At 42.8% G+C, this 16326-nt stretch overlaps 1 protein-coding gene across 1 annotated transcript in view; it reads left to right on the top strand.

Moving 5' to 3' along the window:
- Nucleotides 1–16326, top strand: part of Pard3b (par-3 family cell polarity regulator beta) — a 517239-nt gene that overhangs the window by 235613 nt on the left and 265300 nt on the right. The window contains exons 15-16 of the mRNA XM_055616796.1: nucleotides 4363–4569; nucleotides 5317–5554. Coding sequence (XP_055472771.1) covers nucleotides 4363–4569; nucleotides 5317–5554 — 445 coding nt within the window. The remainder of the gene's footprint in view (nucleotides 1–4362; nucleotides 4570–5316; nucleotides 5555–16326) is intronic.

The raw sequence follows: 16326 nt of genomic DNA, 5'->3' as shown, positions 1-16326 counted from the left end.
ATCTATCTATCTATCTATCTATCTATCTATCTATCTATCTATCTATCTATATATCTATATATCTATCTATCTATCCGTGTGATCACTGCAAGAAGTATCCACTGGAGCCTAGTCGGGTTATCAGAGGGTACAACACTGAAGGGCCATGATTCCCGTTATACTGATCTGTCAGTAATAAATAGCTCAGTGGTAAGAGGTAAAGACCCTCTCCATTCTTGTGCGTGGCCAATGCAGACATCCATAGCTGCTCTGAGGTCATGAATACAATGTCTGTGTCTTGTCTAGAAGATGCCAGAAGTTCACAGCCCTTTCTCAAAACTGTTACACCACCCCCACGCTGCCGTTCCCTGGGCCTTACAAGCTGTAATGTAACTGTCTTGTGTAGTCATACACACCCATCCATCTTGCTGGTTATATCTGGTTTTGGTTTGAGGTGGTTTTGATTCCGTATTCTTCTAGAAGAATGTGAGTGAATGTGTCCAAGAATATTTTATTAGAACGACCCAAGGATTATTTTTATTAGGTGAAATCTTTCTTTTAACATGCTTTATAATTGTATCGTGTCCTTCAGGATGTCCATGTGTGTCAAGTTTGTGCGTGTGAGGGAACAGAAAGTTCATGAAAATTTAGAAACCATGGCCACCTGATAGAGAAGTCTGAAAAATGGAAACTTTGCACTGAAGGTCAGCATTTGCAACTGGCCCAAGCTGGCCAGGAAATCATCAAACACTCAACTACAAATTACTTCTGAGAATGCTCATAGTGGGACAAGCAAGTGTTCAAATCTGGACAAGGTCCATCCCATGACAAGCAACACCTGGTATCCATAGATCACTTGCCCAGACAATTGCTTATAATCGGACACAGCCTCCATCGCTTCAGCCACAAAGGAAAATGCGGACGATATTTCGGGGCAACTTCAATAGATCTGAATAGCTGAGGTTTTGATTTTGATAAATTGCTCATCTTATATTATTCCTTCAAGGAGACCTCTACTTTTAGAGGGAGCCTGGGGGGAAAAATCATCTGTGTGTGTCGATGGTGAGGCAAGTAATAGAATGGGAACTGTCTCATCCTAAAAGCAGTAAAACTTCCTGCACATTGTCAGCTAAAACTGAGATTGATGGGGATAAGGGTAGGGAAAAGAGATTGAAAGTGACAATACATCCTTCTCCACAAAGTCTCTTCCTGATAGGGTACTATCCTACAGGAGTTTCACTGGGACTTTCAGTACTGACGCTCACCAACTGATGCCTCCCCGGGCTGGTAACTTAAACCTAGTGTGAAAAAATGCATAGGGAGCTAGTAAAACCTTAGAGCAAGCTTTACTAACTCCATGAAATCCAGTCTGGTCCATACATAGAACCTTAAGAGGACCTTCCTAGTTAGAATGTGCTCCTAGCTACCATCACTGTCTTTTCCATTTCTTCTTTATATTTATTTCTAGGGATGAATGCTATTCTCTCTCTCTCTTTCTCTCTCTCTCTCTCTCTCTCTTGTCCCAAGTGGAGAATTCTGGGGCTCAAATTTAAGGTCTAGAATTCAACCTTCCCTTTTGATTTTAATTGTACGATGTGTCTTAGGGTCTAATGGTGCCCAGCATCATTTGCACTTTTTCATTTGAGGCGTCCTCCCCCACCCCCCTTCACACACCCACAAACACACACGCACACAAATTAATTGTCAACTCTATAAATCCAACAAAATCCATGACTCCTTTACCTCCAGATCTCTCAGAATCAATAACTGTGTATTTGTTTCTCCACAGAAGTTCTTGCCGAGATGTAGGTGGGGTCTTTTTAGATAACATGCCTTATATCTCAGATGATTTATTCACTCTCAGGTTCTCTAGAATTTATTGCTAAAGGTTGTGTTGGATGCTTACAGCTTGGCCTCTAATATAATCTCCCAAGTGGCAATTAATAAATAAAAGATGGCTGCTGTTGTTGACAGAGTATCTAGGCTGTCTCGGTTAGCTCTTTTCTTCATGTTTTCACCAAAATTGTGTCAGATATCCCTAGGGGTTGAAGTAAAATATATATATATATATATTGTAAATTGTAAAGCTTTTACTGTTGTTTCAATATTCCCAGATCTCTATGTTGTCTTTTGTTTTCCTTGTCAGAAATGATCTTACTTAATTCTTTTTTTAACCCTCCTTCCTTGCTGTGAATCGGGGGGAAAGTGCCTTTTTCTGGATCTAACAGTAACGTAGCCTTAGTATTTATGCTTGCAGATAGCACCTGCGAATTTGCCCCTGAATTTTCTTGTATTTTTCTCAGTCTCTTCTCAGTTTCCTTTATTGAATATGCACTGTCATCTATAAAATGAGGTGTTTATTGTCATTGTGCATATTGTTCACAGTGTGAGCTTGCCTCCTTAAATTAATGATGAAACCATCCAGTTTTTGCAGTTTGCTGGCTTGACTGGGTGGGCTCCAGGGCTCATCGAGACTAATATTTTTATTTCAGGGATGAGGAACATGTAGGTCAGCTTAGGAATCTTGACCATAATCAAGTAGAGGGCAGATGCAGAACACACCTTGAGGTTGTAAAGTACATGGTATGAAGCAGAAAAGCCGCAATTGCGCTGCCTCTGCTCAGTGCCCAGTGGGCAGTTGACGCGTGTAACTGTAGCTCATTGCTTCTATTTTCTTATGTATAAATGCCAACATGGGCCAGGGGCTTAGTTTTGTAATAGACCATTCGCTTAGTGTGCTTAAGGCCTAAGGTTTGTTTCCCTAGCCCCCAAACCGTCCCATGATTGGTATCAGTGTAAGGACTGTAGTAAGTTAAGAGCATTAAACGACAGGGTAGTGTTCGGCACACTCTGAGGGTTCTGTGCATGGTTAGCTATCACTGGAGTTCTTTAAGTATTCCAGCAAAGGCGGAAATGTGTGCTACTACCAACTTCATGTGGCTGTAACATATATCAGACCTATTAGCCCTGCCTGGACCTGTCTTCTAGCCCATGGACTGGGCAGGAAGAAGCTAGGAGTCACATCCACGGTGGGAGTGGAAGCAGAAATGAAAACGGTAATAGCAACATTAAGGGGTAGCGTATTTGCCAGTCCTCAGGATATGCCATGCATTGAAGTTGGTGCTCACATATATAATGGTCCGCATGAGCTCATGTCATACCTATAGACACACTGCCTAGTCAGATGTGTTCAGAAACATGGCGCACCGTCTCGATGACAATAGTCTCCCCGGTAACTGGAGGGGAGTGGCTAGGCCTTGGTAGAACAGCTTAAATGCTGAAACAAAAGCCTTAGTGGAATTATTTCTATCTTTGAAGTAAGCACTTTGCTACTGAGATGTCTATCGATTAATCTTGTTCATTGATAACGAGGCCGGCTGGGACAGGAGGGGAGACTGAGGAAGAGAGTGGGAGGTGAGCAGGCCTCAGGCAAGAGACACCATACAGGAAGATAGTATATGGCAGAAGATAGGCCCTTGAACCCTCTTGTGTTTTCCTTCCCTGTGCTGTGATTGCTTATTATACAAAAAGGATACTTCTGTCCTGGGTCCCAAACGGAGCTAGAGTTGGGGCATCAACAGTAAGAAAAGCCCTTTTCTTGCTTGACTTGCTTTATTCGGCACACTAAATAAATCTTATTCACCATGCATTAATTGTCTTTAGGATAATGTAAAGAATTGAATTATGAAAATTCTAATCATTAATGGGCCTTGATTTCCAGGCAATCGAATAAACAGCTCTGGCAGTGATAACAGGTGCGCTGCAGGAGACAACCAGGATTTGTGCTAAGAGAAAAGCACCTATTGTGTTAGGTGCGTTATGAGTTTGTGGCCTTGTCTTGGCAGTGGTGGTGCATGCCTTTAACCTCAGCACTCCAGAAGCAGAGGCAGGCAGATCTCTGTGAGTTTGAGGCCAGCCTGGTCCACATAGAGTTTGTGTGTCTCTATGTCCAAATGTGTGTACATGGATGTATATACTCTCAAACAGTCAATCCGTAGAGAGTGACTTTGCAAGTTCACGTATGTGTGAATATATATATATATATACATATATGCACACATATATACATATGTGAACACAGATACCTATGTATGCATATACACAGATGCATATAAATTTAGGTGTGTAAAACATTTAAATACTGTCATCTAAAAGCGTACCACAGCTTTAGAAAAAGAAACTGAGGTTCAGAGATGGTAGCCATTTGCCCAAGATTACAAAAAGATGATGGCAAAACTGGACTTTAACCACCAACATTTACTGACTTAACACACCCCTTTTTGAAACTGCCCAAACAGAAATATTCTTAGAATAATGAGTATTTCCACCATAGCACACTCCTCCACCAAGGAAAGGACTGACCTTTTATCCTTTCTCTTTCAGACTCCCCAAGCAAAGATTTTGGTCCAACTTTGGGTCTGAAGAAGTCCAGTTCCTTGGAGAGCCTACAGACTGCTGTGGCCGAAGTTAGGAAGAATGATCTTCCCTTCCACAGGCCCAGACCACACATGGTGCGAGGCCGGGGTTGCAACGAGAGCTTCAGAGCAGCCATTGACAAATCTTACGATGGGCCAGAAGAGGTGGAAGCCGGTAGGGCTGTATGCCTCCTTAAGTGGGTTCTTTGTCTCATTATTATCTGCATATTGTAAGCGAAAATGTGCACTTAACTACTGAAAAAAATGATTTAAGGATCACAATTATATTCTTGATATTAAAAGTAATTCATTTTCCTGATATGTTTTGCCCTTTGGCTTAAGGAACATGGGATTGGAGGATGCTATGTGCAATTTATTTCACAGTGCAAACTGAAAAAATAAATAAATAAATAAATGTTCTCTTTCACTTTTTTAGAAGGACCAACTGTCATTTACCCTGAGGGCAGGAGCACTAACCATGCTTTTCTTGGCATTCTTATTTGAATCATTAAAAGCAACATCAACCAGAGGACCGGCTGCCTTAATTGCATGGAAGCAGTGGGTTGTATTTATGCTCGGAAACCTCTCTTGGAAAGAAGCTCACCGGGTTTGTTACCCAGCATGTGGGCTTTCCGAGCTGATGAAGGTTAACAAGCTAGCTTTCGGGAGAGATCAGTGCTTTAGCACATTTCAAGCCTTTTGTGCAACCAGCTAGCAACCACTGTGCTCCATCCTAGCCTCAAACCTTGCCCGAAGTACCCAGGGCTGGGAAATCCTTTCTTCAAAGGGTGCAAGTAGCCATGCGGTTCGGCAGAACACAGAGCACTGCTATTCATTCTTCTGTCTTTTACATTTTGACTGTTTTTTATATATACTAACCATAAGCGCCCCTGACCACGGATATTGATTTTTCTCTCCACAGACGGTCTCTCTGATAAGAGCTCTCACTCTGGCCATGGAGCTCTGAATTGTGAGTCTTCCCCTCAGGGAAACCCCGAGCTAGATGCTGTGGAAAATAAAGCCAGAAAAGTAAAAAAAACGAAAGAGAAGGAGAAGAAAAAGGGAAAGGGCAAGCTGAAAGTCAAGGAAAAAAAGCAAAAGGAGGAGAGTGAAGACCCAGAGAGAAAAATGAAGAGGAAGGGATTCGGTGCCATGCTGAGGTAAGGGCCTCCTGCATAGTCACTCGTCATTGGTTCTCCTGGCTGAATCACCCCTTTGTGTGTGCTCACAAAAAGGTTCACGTTTTCGCTCATCTTCAGCTGTAGTCACAAAAATCAAGGCCATGACTGTAATTTCTTTCTTTTCTTTTTCTTTCTTTTTTCTTTTTTTTTTGGGTGGGGGGAGGAGTTCCCTGCCACATGTGTTGATAACTTGAGACTGTCATAATCCTGTTGACAAAAAAGGCCAGCACTTAGTAGGGTACATAGGAAGTATTTCCTGTGTGTCGCTCAGCACAGTGAAAGCAAGAGGTCGGTGTGACCTCCTCCTTCTGTGACATCTGCTACTCGGGTCACCAGAACAGCAGCTGTCACCTGCAGAGGCCCTGTGAGTCACTAGAGTTGTCCCTGGGATGAGGGCTATATGGCGCTTGTCTCGACCCATGACCTTCCACATCTCAGCCATAGCTTTCACACATTTCCTGTCTTCTCCTCTCTGACTGATGCTAACTCCATGCCTTCCTGTGGGCTCCACGGGCCTGGGAGGTAAGACACACAGTGGATTCAGTGGCTGAGAGTGTGGAGCACACAGCCAGAACATAGTTTGTTTCCTCTCATACAACTGTCCTCCAAAACACACACTGTGGAAACCATCTTTTCTACGTTCTGGTTTCCTAGGGATGGGGCTGATCTCTGGCCACTTGACCAGAGGCTTGCGCAACTAGTCAATGTAAACCAAAGTATACTTCCTGCCTGAGCATGGAACTTCCCAGTCTGTGGAACCAGGTGCAGGGGAATGTTAAACTGGAGAATATTTTGACCGGTCTAGGTGGTACACACTGACCACCAGGGTCCCTTTATGAGTGAACACCTGGGTGCACTATTCCAGAAGCCCTTTCTGCTGATGGAAATCATTCTCCCAACTGACTTACTCTCAGCTCTTGACTGCAGACAGTGTACCTAGAGTCTCCTTACCCAAGCTGGCAGACTTCTTATATGGTGGCAGACTATGTCACAGTGGTGGCAGCTGCAGCGGCGGCAGCACCTAACCAAGGCCTTAAATGCAGAGAGAAGGCTGTCACGATGTAGCCGCTGCAGCAGCATCTACCTGGCATGCTTCAGTCATTAATCTCTTACCCACCCAAAACACTCAAGGGCAGCTTGTTCCCACGGCTCCCCCTCCCCCACCCCCACCCCGAATCCCAACCACCACATGGGTGTCACACCAGCCTTGCTTCCTAAGACCTCTCTAGAGCAACTCAGACCCCGGTTTGCCCTCCTTCCTAGAAAGATTTGCCAGACTCCCTCAAGCATGCCCTGGCGCTTTGCCATTGTGCTTAGGTCAAGGGAGAAAAATCAGAAAATGTTTGCTGGTCACAAAGCAGATGGATTTATAAAATCACTTCCTGATTCTCAGAGGATTTTCTTGTAGCTTATGTTTGGGGGAGTGGGAAATAAGGTAGAGGTATCCATTTCATTACTTTATTTCTATAACTCCCTATCAAATCTATCCATTTCATTTCTGTCCTTTGTGCTCTGAATGACAGACGACGTATCATGGATTTAACCATATTTTGAAAAACCATTAGCATGTCTGTCTCTTAAAAATGCTGGGGGATGCAAGGTACTAGTTATTTTCAGTGTGAAATCTTCAATTGGTATTTTCAGATAGAAAAAAATTCAATCATCTTATTCCAGCTTCCCTCCCTTCCTTTTCTCCTTCCTTTTCTGTGTGTATGTCTCTCTCTTTCTCGCACACACACACATACACATACACACACACACACACCTTAGGAACTGCAAAATAACATTTAAAGGACACAAATAGTGTAGACAACTCTGAACCCTCCTATTACATGCCCAGTGTTCAAACAATGCTACTTCAGTACAGTATGCTCCTCAAAATCTTTGGGTAGGGAGATGGGAGGGCCTCAAGATAGGGTCTTTCTGTGTAGCCCTAGCTGTTCTGAAACTTGCTGTGTAGACCCGGATGGCCTCCAACTCACAGGGAACCATGATAAAAACTGTGACCAAGACAACTTAAAAATGAAAGTTGGAGTTAGAGTCCGTGACGGTGGTACAAAGAAATAGTGGCAGAAAGAACTGAGAACTCACATATTAAAACTAGAATCAGAAAGCAGAAAGAGAACTATAAAAATGGCAAGATCCTTTTTCTCAAAGGCTACCTCCAATTACACACCTCTTCCAAAAAGGCCACACCTCCTAATCCTTCTTAAACAGTTCTACCAACTAGGAACAAAATATTCAAACACAGGAGACCCATTCTTGTTCAGTTTATCATGTCACGCTAGCAGGTCTGATGCCCTGGAAATCATTTGACTATCAAAGGATAAAATTTCAAATTTAAAGATCAAATCTTTTGTTATTGACTTGTTGATGAGGCCCCATCTCGCCTACAGAAGAAAGAGGCTTGGACAAGCTAAGTACAAGGCATGTGCTCTATAAATAGCAAAAGGATGAAGACACCAGAAACAAGAAACATGGAGAGGATTGGTCACTGCAAACAGCCTTCTCCGAGATATACAGAACAACGGGCTTTATCACCATGGTGTCTCAGGATGACAGGACCTTTTTTGACTGGTTACTGTGAACCTGGTATTTTGAAAACTTGTCCCATTTCAAAGTTCAGTTTGATCATGTGGTACTTAGCACACACAAGTGACCACATTCTGCCTTTAGGCTCCCTCGGGAGCTCAGTGAAAAGCAGGGCCCTCCTTCTACTCCACATGACCTACAGTCTAGTGACCCCCAGTGAGACGCAGCTTTCCATAAATATCGTTTGGTTCTTTCCACGGGGCCATCTAGATTCTGCCCCTCCTTTGCCACCTTGAGTTTTAGAGTCCAAGGTATCCTTGTTATGGCCACCAAGTGTTGTAGGCAGTTGGGGGTGGGAGATGGCTCATGTGCCAGCACTGAGTTTGCATCCTTGGAATCCACACATATGATCCCCTGGTGACGACAGCATGTCCAGTGCAAGCTGCCTAGACTAATCAACCTAGCAAACTCTGGGCTCAAGTGAGGGATCCTGCCTCCATAGGTAAGGTGAAGAGCAATCAAGGAAACATTCAGCTTCAGCCTTTGGGCTTCCACACGTGTGTGTACACGCATTTCCACACTCACCTTCACCTACGTACACGTGCCCCCATGAATGCACACCATGCGTCCATACGCACAGTAAATGAAGTAAATGCATGAAGCGCTATTAGGAAAAGACGTTACAGTCTGCAATGTGAGCGTGCTGGCGATAATTTTAACAGCATTTCCATGAGAATTTTGTCTGTGAAGTTGTAATGTTCAATGGTGCAGTCCAGGCTCTGCATGAGGAGTTCTGAGTTTCATCACTGACTCGGGAACATTGGGCAAACCAACCCATTTACTTTGGTTTCTTCATCTGAAAACTGAGAGTAATAATTGGATCTACTATCATTGTTCAGAACTATGCTTTACAAGTAATATATATATATATATATTATATATATATAATATATATATAATATATATATATATATATTCGGTAACAAACAAATTTTCCCTTAGAAAGCCCAAGTCCTAATCCCGAGTATCTGTGAATGAGCTGTTTGACAAAGGAGAATCAGGGTTACAGAAGGCAGGAGGAGAAGGCAGGAGGCTGGCTGCTCTACTGGCTCTGAGATAAGGCAGGTGTCCTGAGTTTCCTCAGGGAGCCTAATGTAATTGCAGGGCCTTACAAGCAGAAATGGAAGACATGATAAGGAAAGATGGTGAAAACAAATACGGCCTGCTTGCTGTGAAAATGGAGGGAAGTGCACACGAGACAAGGAATGTGGGCAGCCTGCGTAAGTGGGCAAGGACAAGGAAATGGCTTCCCTCTGGCCAGCCCCTAACGCATATTTTCACCCATATGCGTTATTCAAGCCAGTAAGATTGTGCTAATTGCTTACAGTATCAACGGAAACCAGCACGGTCATTATCATAAGTATTATTACTGCTTTTACAATGTCACAGTAATTTATAAGGACAAGTTTCCTCTTTAGGGTATTAAGGAAACAAAACTATAAAAATGATTTAGCTGTAATAATCTGTAAATATGAAAACTATCAGAGGCTCACAGGGCCTCTTTCTGAGACTGTCACCAAGTTAAACCCTGACTGTATTTTCTGTGACATGGGGGGCTCCATGTACTTATTACCCACATTGCAGGGCCAACCCTTCCCTCTTTTCCCTCCTTATATGCTCTGTATCTCCATATAGTGGGTGCCACAGATCTTGGATCCCCTAGACACACAGCACCTTGCCTTTTGTTCCCTTTCACCACACTAGCAAAATCAAGAACCGGGAGGTGATGTTAGATTTTTATCTTCTGTATAAAAATAGCAACTGTTTTCCATAGCCTTTTACATCTGAGTTGGCGAGCATATTGGAGTTGCTGCTACATGCACCGTTTCAGCAACAAAGAACACAAAAGCTGTTACCATTAGCCGACAGATTTTGCTTTAATTCTCATCTGTTGCTCAGATGCTATTGACTTAGTTTCTTTCTTATTTAAAAAAGATTGATTGCTCTGAGGTTCTCTTAGCATTAGATGTGACTTACATATGCATTACTTTTACTTTCCCCATTGTCTGCACCTCTCTGCTCTACTGCATTCCTGAACGGAGGCTGTGCATCTGCATTTACTCCCTGGACAGTGGCACCTGGCCAAAGAGGGCCAGCGCGGTCTTAAATTCTGCCCCCTTGCCTTATCTTTTAGAACTTCAGTGCGTTGGTGGTGGCCTTGTTCTTGCTGCTAAAGAGCCAACGGTTTTCACTGTGCCAACATTAGCTGTTCCAAACGTGTTGTGACTCAGAGTGGGAGAACCCAAGGTATTTGTTAATTTCACCCACCCCTGTTCCCACTAGAACAGTATGGGAGTTTATTCTGTTCATCTTTCTACCCATTGTCTAGTTTGTATATTGTTATGATTCACTGATCTTTAAATGATCTCCCTGTATGAGTCAAATCTGGCTCTTACAAGGGCCATGAGTTAAGTGGGAAAATGCTCAACTTCAGAACCTTCCAACTTTGGCTGTTACCTTATAAGCCCTGTTTTCTTGCTGCTGAGAGAAACTTCCGATGGGTTTGCTATTTTGTTCAATTTGATAAAGAAATCAGAGAAAGGCAAAGGACAGCTTTGCCTTTTAATGTTTTAATTAATGATTAATGCCTTTAATTAAGATTAATGCCTTTTAATCTTTTAATGTTACCATCTCATCCAAGGGGTGTTTGTTTGTTTGTTTGTTTTTTGCTTGCGATAGAAATCTCTAGTTGGCAAATGACACCATCTGAACAAGGCTTTCCTGGGATTTGTGCTGGAGCACAGGGAGGTGGCTTGCAGGACAGTGTTCCAGGGACGCTTCAAGCAAAACGTCATAGGCAGAAAAGCCAGGAAATGCAGGCACACACACAGAAGGCTGCCGAGAAAGAGCCTGGGATCTCTTATTGCACATGCCCTGTCAGTGTTCTGCTCTTGGTAGATCTTGTATGATCTGCGCGTGCACGTGGGAGTCATCTGCTCTCTATTCATAAAAGATGTCAGGTGTGCTCGCTGTCACCAATGCAGGAAGCTGGTGTGCCTGTCAAGTTCTGGCCTGCATTTGAAAAGCTCGAAGGAAAGCTCAGGGTGCAGTCAGCAACTCCTGACTCTGGTCAGCAGTGGAAACCGTTCTATCAGAAGCAGCTTGCATTCAGAAGAAAACCTCGGTGTGGGACTCAGGATTCCTACTGACCTCTGTCAGGTCAAGGCGCTTCCTTATTTTTGCCTGACGAATTTGACTTCCTTTGGTATTATTGCTTTTCATGATATTTTCTTACAGACGAGCTATTCAATGCTCCTGTAACCAAAAACCAAAGCGCAAACCCTTCAGTGAACAGTTCAATACTGTCAATCCCAAATATCCTTTGGCCACAATAATGTCACCTAGAGTGGAAAAGCCAGAGGTCATCCCTTGATTTCTTGGTTGTTTAATAATCTTGTCAATCTCTTATAGTCCTCAAATGAAATTCTTTGTGCTTCAAACCAGTCTCTTTATATAGCAGTTTCTGCTGTCTTCTCTTAAGGGTCTAGGTCACTCTTCAAAACCTGTGAACTGTCAACTGTTCTGGACACTGAGTGAAAGGCTTGACGTGCTATCAGTTCATTTTCCTTTTGTGTGTGTGTGTGTGTGTGTGTTTGTGTGTGCGTGCATGTGCGCGTGTAACACATATGTACATGTTTTGTTGTGTATTCTGGTCTATGTGTATGCATTATGTGTGGGGGTACACATATAGAAGCCAGGTGTTGATACCTAGTGTTTTCTTAGCTGTCCGCCACCTTGTTTTTTTTTCCCTTGAAACAGTGTTTGCCATTGAGCATGGAGCTCACTGTCTTAAGAATCCTCACCTCTTCCATTCTAGTGCTATGATTATAGGCTTGTGCCCTATACTTTCTTTTGGTGTGGGTCCTGGGGATCTGAACTCAGTTCCTTGTGCTTTTGCAGCCCACACTGTACTAACAACTAACTAAACCATCTCCCCAAGCCCATTAAGTTCATTTTCTATACCTTTTCTAGGCTTTTGTCTTAAAGCAAGTGTGTCTAGTGAGCTCCTTCCTGAGAGATTAGCAAAGTATATATTGTGCTTTTGGGAATGTTTTAAATTTTGTCTGCTTTTAAATTGTGTTTGCCCATATTCATTTGATTAATAACATTTATTGACTACTTCATCTTGGCCAAATACATTCAAAATCATTCTTTTGTTTACTCAACAATATTTATTAAAGTTCTATTTTTATATCAGGTGTTATCCTGGGAACTGGATAGACACCAATGAAATCCCAGCTGTTATGGCACTTTCCCATCATAACAAAGAAATGAAAAGCCAAAGATAAATATGAGTTCCTTGTGCTGTGTTTAATTCAAAACAAGGCAAATATCACATTGACATGCAAGACTGCTTTTAACTGTGAAGTACCTGGGAGCAAAGGGACGTTCTCCAGGACAGGTCTGGTAAAGTGCAGTGCCTTCCGGATCGACATGGTTCTAAAGGGAGATCCAGACCACGGCTCCTTCAGGATTTACATCCCAGGGAAGGTGGGAGACTAGAGAACACATGGCTGATGCAGAGCAGGTGAAATGATCACAGGCTCCGGTAGGTCCTACAGGGAAACTACAGAGGGGCTGGCCTCCTCGCGTCCTCTAGCTGTCTGTCGGCCTAACAGAATGAATCCTACAAGTTCATGGAATTTTCAGCAATACATCGTCTGAACGGAGCACACTGACAAAGAAGACAGCTCGCTTTATACCTGATCTTTTTCTTTTTTCTTTTTTTTTTTTAATGCGGTGTGTGTGGGGGTGGAGTCGGGTAGAGATCTAAAGTGTTTGTAAACCAACTTCACATACAACTATAACAAAACGCAACCTGTAGAGTACAAAATTTGCCTGTATGGTACACGCTTGTTGTACCCGAGAGCAGTGGTCTGCAGTATTAGTGGTGACATTGACCAGAAGCTCTTTGTATCAGCCGTACTCTTGCTGATCCAGTCGCTAGATGTTCTGTATCATTTCATCTTCACTCCACTTCAGACACTGCTTGGTATTCTTTTTTAGAGAATCTTAAATTATAAACCATAAAGATATTTTTAAAACCCTGAAAGCATCCACTTATCAGTTCTAAGTTTTGCCTACACTAAGGGACACACTTTGTTCATTTCATTCTGAAATGCACTGCTTGTTCTATTTGACTAGAGGGATGGTATAAAGAGGAGGTGTGGTGTGCGTGTCTTGGAATTGTCAGGCACACAGCCTTCCATGCTATTTCTACCACAGTTATACAGCTGGTGCTATCACCAGGCTAATGCTGAACCTAATTAAAACCTGTCCTTTGTAGGCTATACTGCCTGATCCCTCATACCCTCTCCATGCTGTTGTGACATTTCAGTGACGTGGTCTATGGACATGAGCAAGCTGTCTGTAGAATGCCTGACTCGATAGACATTAATTCTTGTTGCATACTTAAGTCCACAGAATTATGTTGTATACTTGTTATAAAGAACATGTTTTGATAGATGAAGACATTGTGAGATAGTGATGCACATTAATGCATGTATAACTCCACATTCTTACCTTTTCTGTGTCTATGGAGACACCACTCTCAGAGTTCCTAAGTTTCACCTACTTGAAATTGTACGTCCTTTGAGCAAGAACATCCCAACTGTCACACAGTCTTTCCTCTGGTGAACCACAACCTTTTACACCCCACTTGTAAGTGAGGGGGTCCATGGTGCTTCGCCTTCTGTGCCTGGCTTATTTCGTGTCAGGATGTTTGCCAGGCTTATTCATGTTGTCTCTGACAGTACACAAAACAAACACGACTCTCACCTCAAAAGGAATACAACTCTTTCTAGAGCCCAATCTGATTGATCCAGACCCAGAAAACACAAGAGCTAGGCCACTTCAGGTTCCGTGTTCCCATGTGGAAGCAGTTTTATGCAAGTCATAAAGCAATTTTAAAGTAAATTGGTGAGTACATTAGAAAGGCAGTTACAGCAAGACAGGGGAATCTTCCTATGGCCCAAGATGCTATGTGATGACATGCTTAGCTCTGAGTTGGTGCAATCTAGCGACCTGATAAGTTAATACATTCTAAAAGGGCTTTATCTATTAGTCACAAAATGTTAGTTCTAACACAGGTGTGGGCAAGGACTGGCTATAAAGCTAGCCCAAGATGAGGCATAATTAGACTCCAGACCCACAACATTCCAACTTCTCCACATCACAGCAGTTCAAATCCATCCTTCCTGGATTTTCACTCACATTGCAAATGGCAGGAGCACCTCATTTTTGAATGTTAAATAGTAGTAGTAGTTGTGTGTGTGTGTGTGTGTGTGTGTGTGTGTGTGTTTATCCACTTCTCGGCTGGACGATGCATAGTTTAGTTCTGTTCCTTGGCTTTTACAAACAGTGTCGCAATAATCATGGAAGCGTAGATGTGTCTTTGATGTACTCCTTTCATTTCTTTCAAATATATTTCCAGAAGTGGAAATATTTCTGAATATCATATGGTAGCTATCGTTTCAATGTTGTGATACATCTTTATAATGTTTTCACAATATCTGCCGTAATTCACATTTCCCCCAACAGTGTGCAAGGTGTCGCTTTCTTCCACATTTTTGCCAGTAATGGTTTCTGTTGGGTTTTGTGTTGTTTCATTTGTTTGGAGGGCTCACTAAATATACGATCCTCCTGTCTTAGTCTCCCAAGTGTTAGGACTGCAAGTGTGTACCACCATTCATTACTCTTTTCTGAAAACCATACTATATAGGTTTGAGGTGATGTCTCCGTGAGGGTTGGATTTGCATTTCCCACTTTGTTCCTCCTCCGGTTACAGACTTGTGCGTCTTCCTTTGTGAAATTACAGGTTTTGGTTTTTGTCTTCCCATTTTGGGTTTACTCCAGACAAACCCCTTGTCTCAAGCTAGACATACTTGGAGCCCACAATCTTTCCCTTCCACTGTTCAGGTTTCCCCTGGAATGCCGTTTTGTAATTCAAATGGGCACGGTGCTGGTTCTTTTCACCTGAACAGTTTGCATAATAAAGTACAGGAAGGAATGGCATAGCTCAATTCATTCACTCATCTATATTTTATATGCTCTGGGTCACCCCTTTCCGAATGTAACTGTGAACTGTTTTCAAGCTTTACTTAACCACTGGTTGGAAGACAGAATGTTCCATTGCTGAATACAGATCAAGAGTAGACTCACCCAAGGCTTGTTGTTGTTTTCTTTCCTGCCTTTTTTAAGTAGAATCTCAGTACAGTGTGTGGATGGGTTCTGGCTCAGATATTTCTTAGTACATGGATGCCCCGCTGTTGTCCATCAAGGCACATTTTGACTTGATTTTTAAATTGGGTTAGATAGAGACTGAATACTCAAGTCATCGGGGGCATGGCATGTGTGCTACATTTGTCCTCTCTGCCTTGATCCCATAATGGCTGTTACAGGTCTCGTGTACAATAAACGTAATGTGACCATGGCCTGTCATTACCTCTTTCCAGATAGTGGCTGTAAACATCTGGGCAGCCCTTCAACTTTATGAGCATGAAGGGCAGCCCGGCTAATGCAGCCAGTCCAATGAAATTTTAACAGGCATCTCCCCCAAAGGCAAAAGGGCAGCCGTAGACTAGAGGTTAGGTGCTTTGCTCCATGAGGTTCAAGCCATTTGAAACATTAAACCTCAGATGAAAAATAAAGGCCAACATTCTTAATTTGGCTTCGAGTTAGATATAGAAATACATTGAGAGCGCCTTACTGATCAGGATAAAGTAGCTGCATATATTGAGCCTGTGAGAAGTATGACTACAGATAAGACAGAGTATTGCAAAGGCTGCTTACTATAAATGTAGCCATCCATTGTTCTCCGGAACTGTCCCTGAGTGCAAGGGAAGGAAGCAGAGGTTAACCCCCATCAGCAGGGAGCAAAGGTCAGTTTTTGTCTCTTTGTAACTGGACTTTCTCTCCTAAGTTCATCTTTAATTATTTACTTTTGGAGCTGGAGAGATGACTCAGTTGTTTAGAGTCTATACTTCTGTTATAGAGGACTCAAGTTCAGTTCCCCGTACCTAAGTCCAGTAGTTCAAAACCACCCTACCTCTAACTTCCAGGAGTCTCTCATGCTCCTCTGGACTTTGTGAGCACACCTATACACACACATACACACACACACACACACACACACACACACACACACACACACACACACA

This window comes from Psammomys obesus, unplaced genomic scaffold, assembly GCF_907164565.1.
Source record: "Psammomys obesus unplaced genomic scaffold, mPsaObe1.curated_primary_1811, whole genome shotgun sequence".
Classification (NCBI taxonomy): Eukaryota; Metazoa; Chordata; class Mammalia; order Rodentia; family Muridae; genus Psammomys; species Psammomys obesus.
Note: the sequence above shows the minus strand (reverse complement) of the source record. Positions and strands in the feature narration are given on the sequence as shown.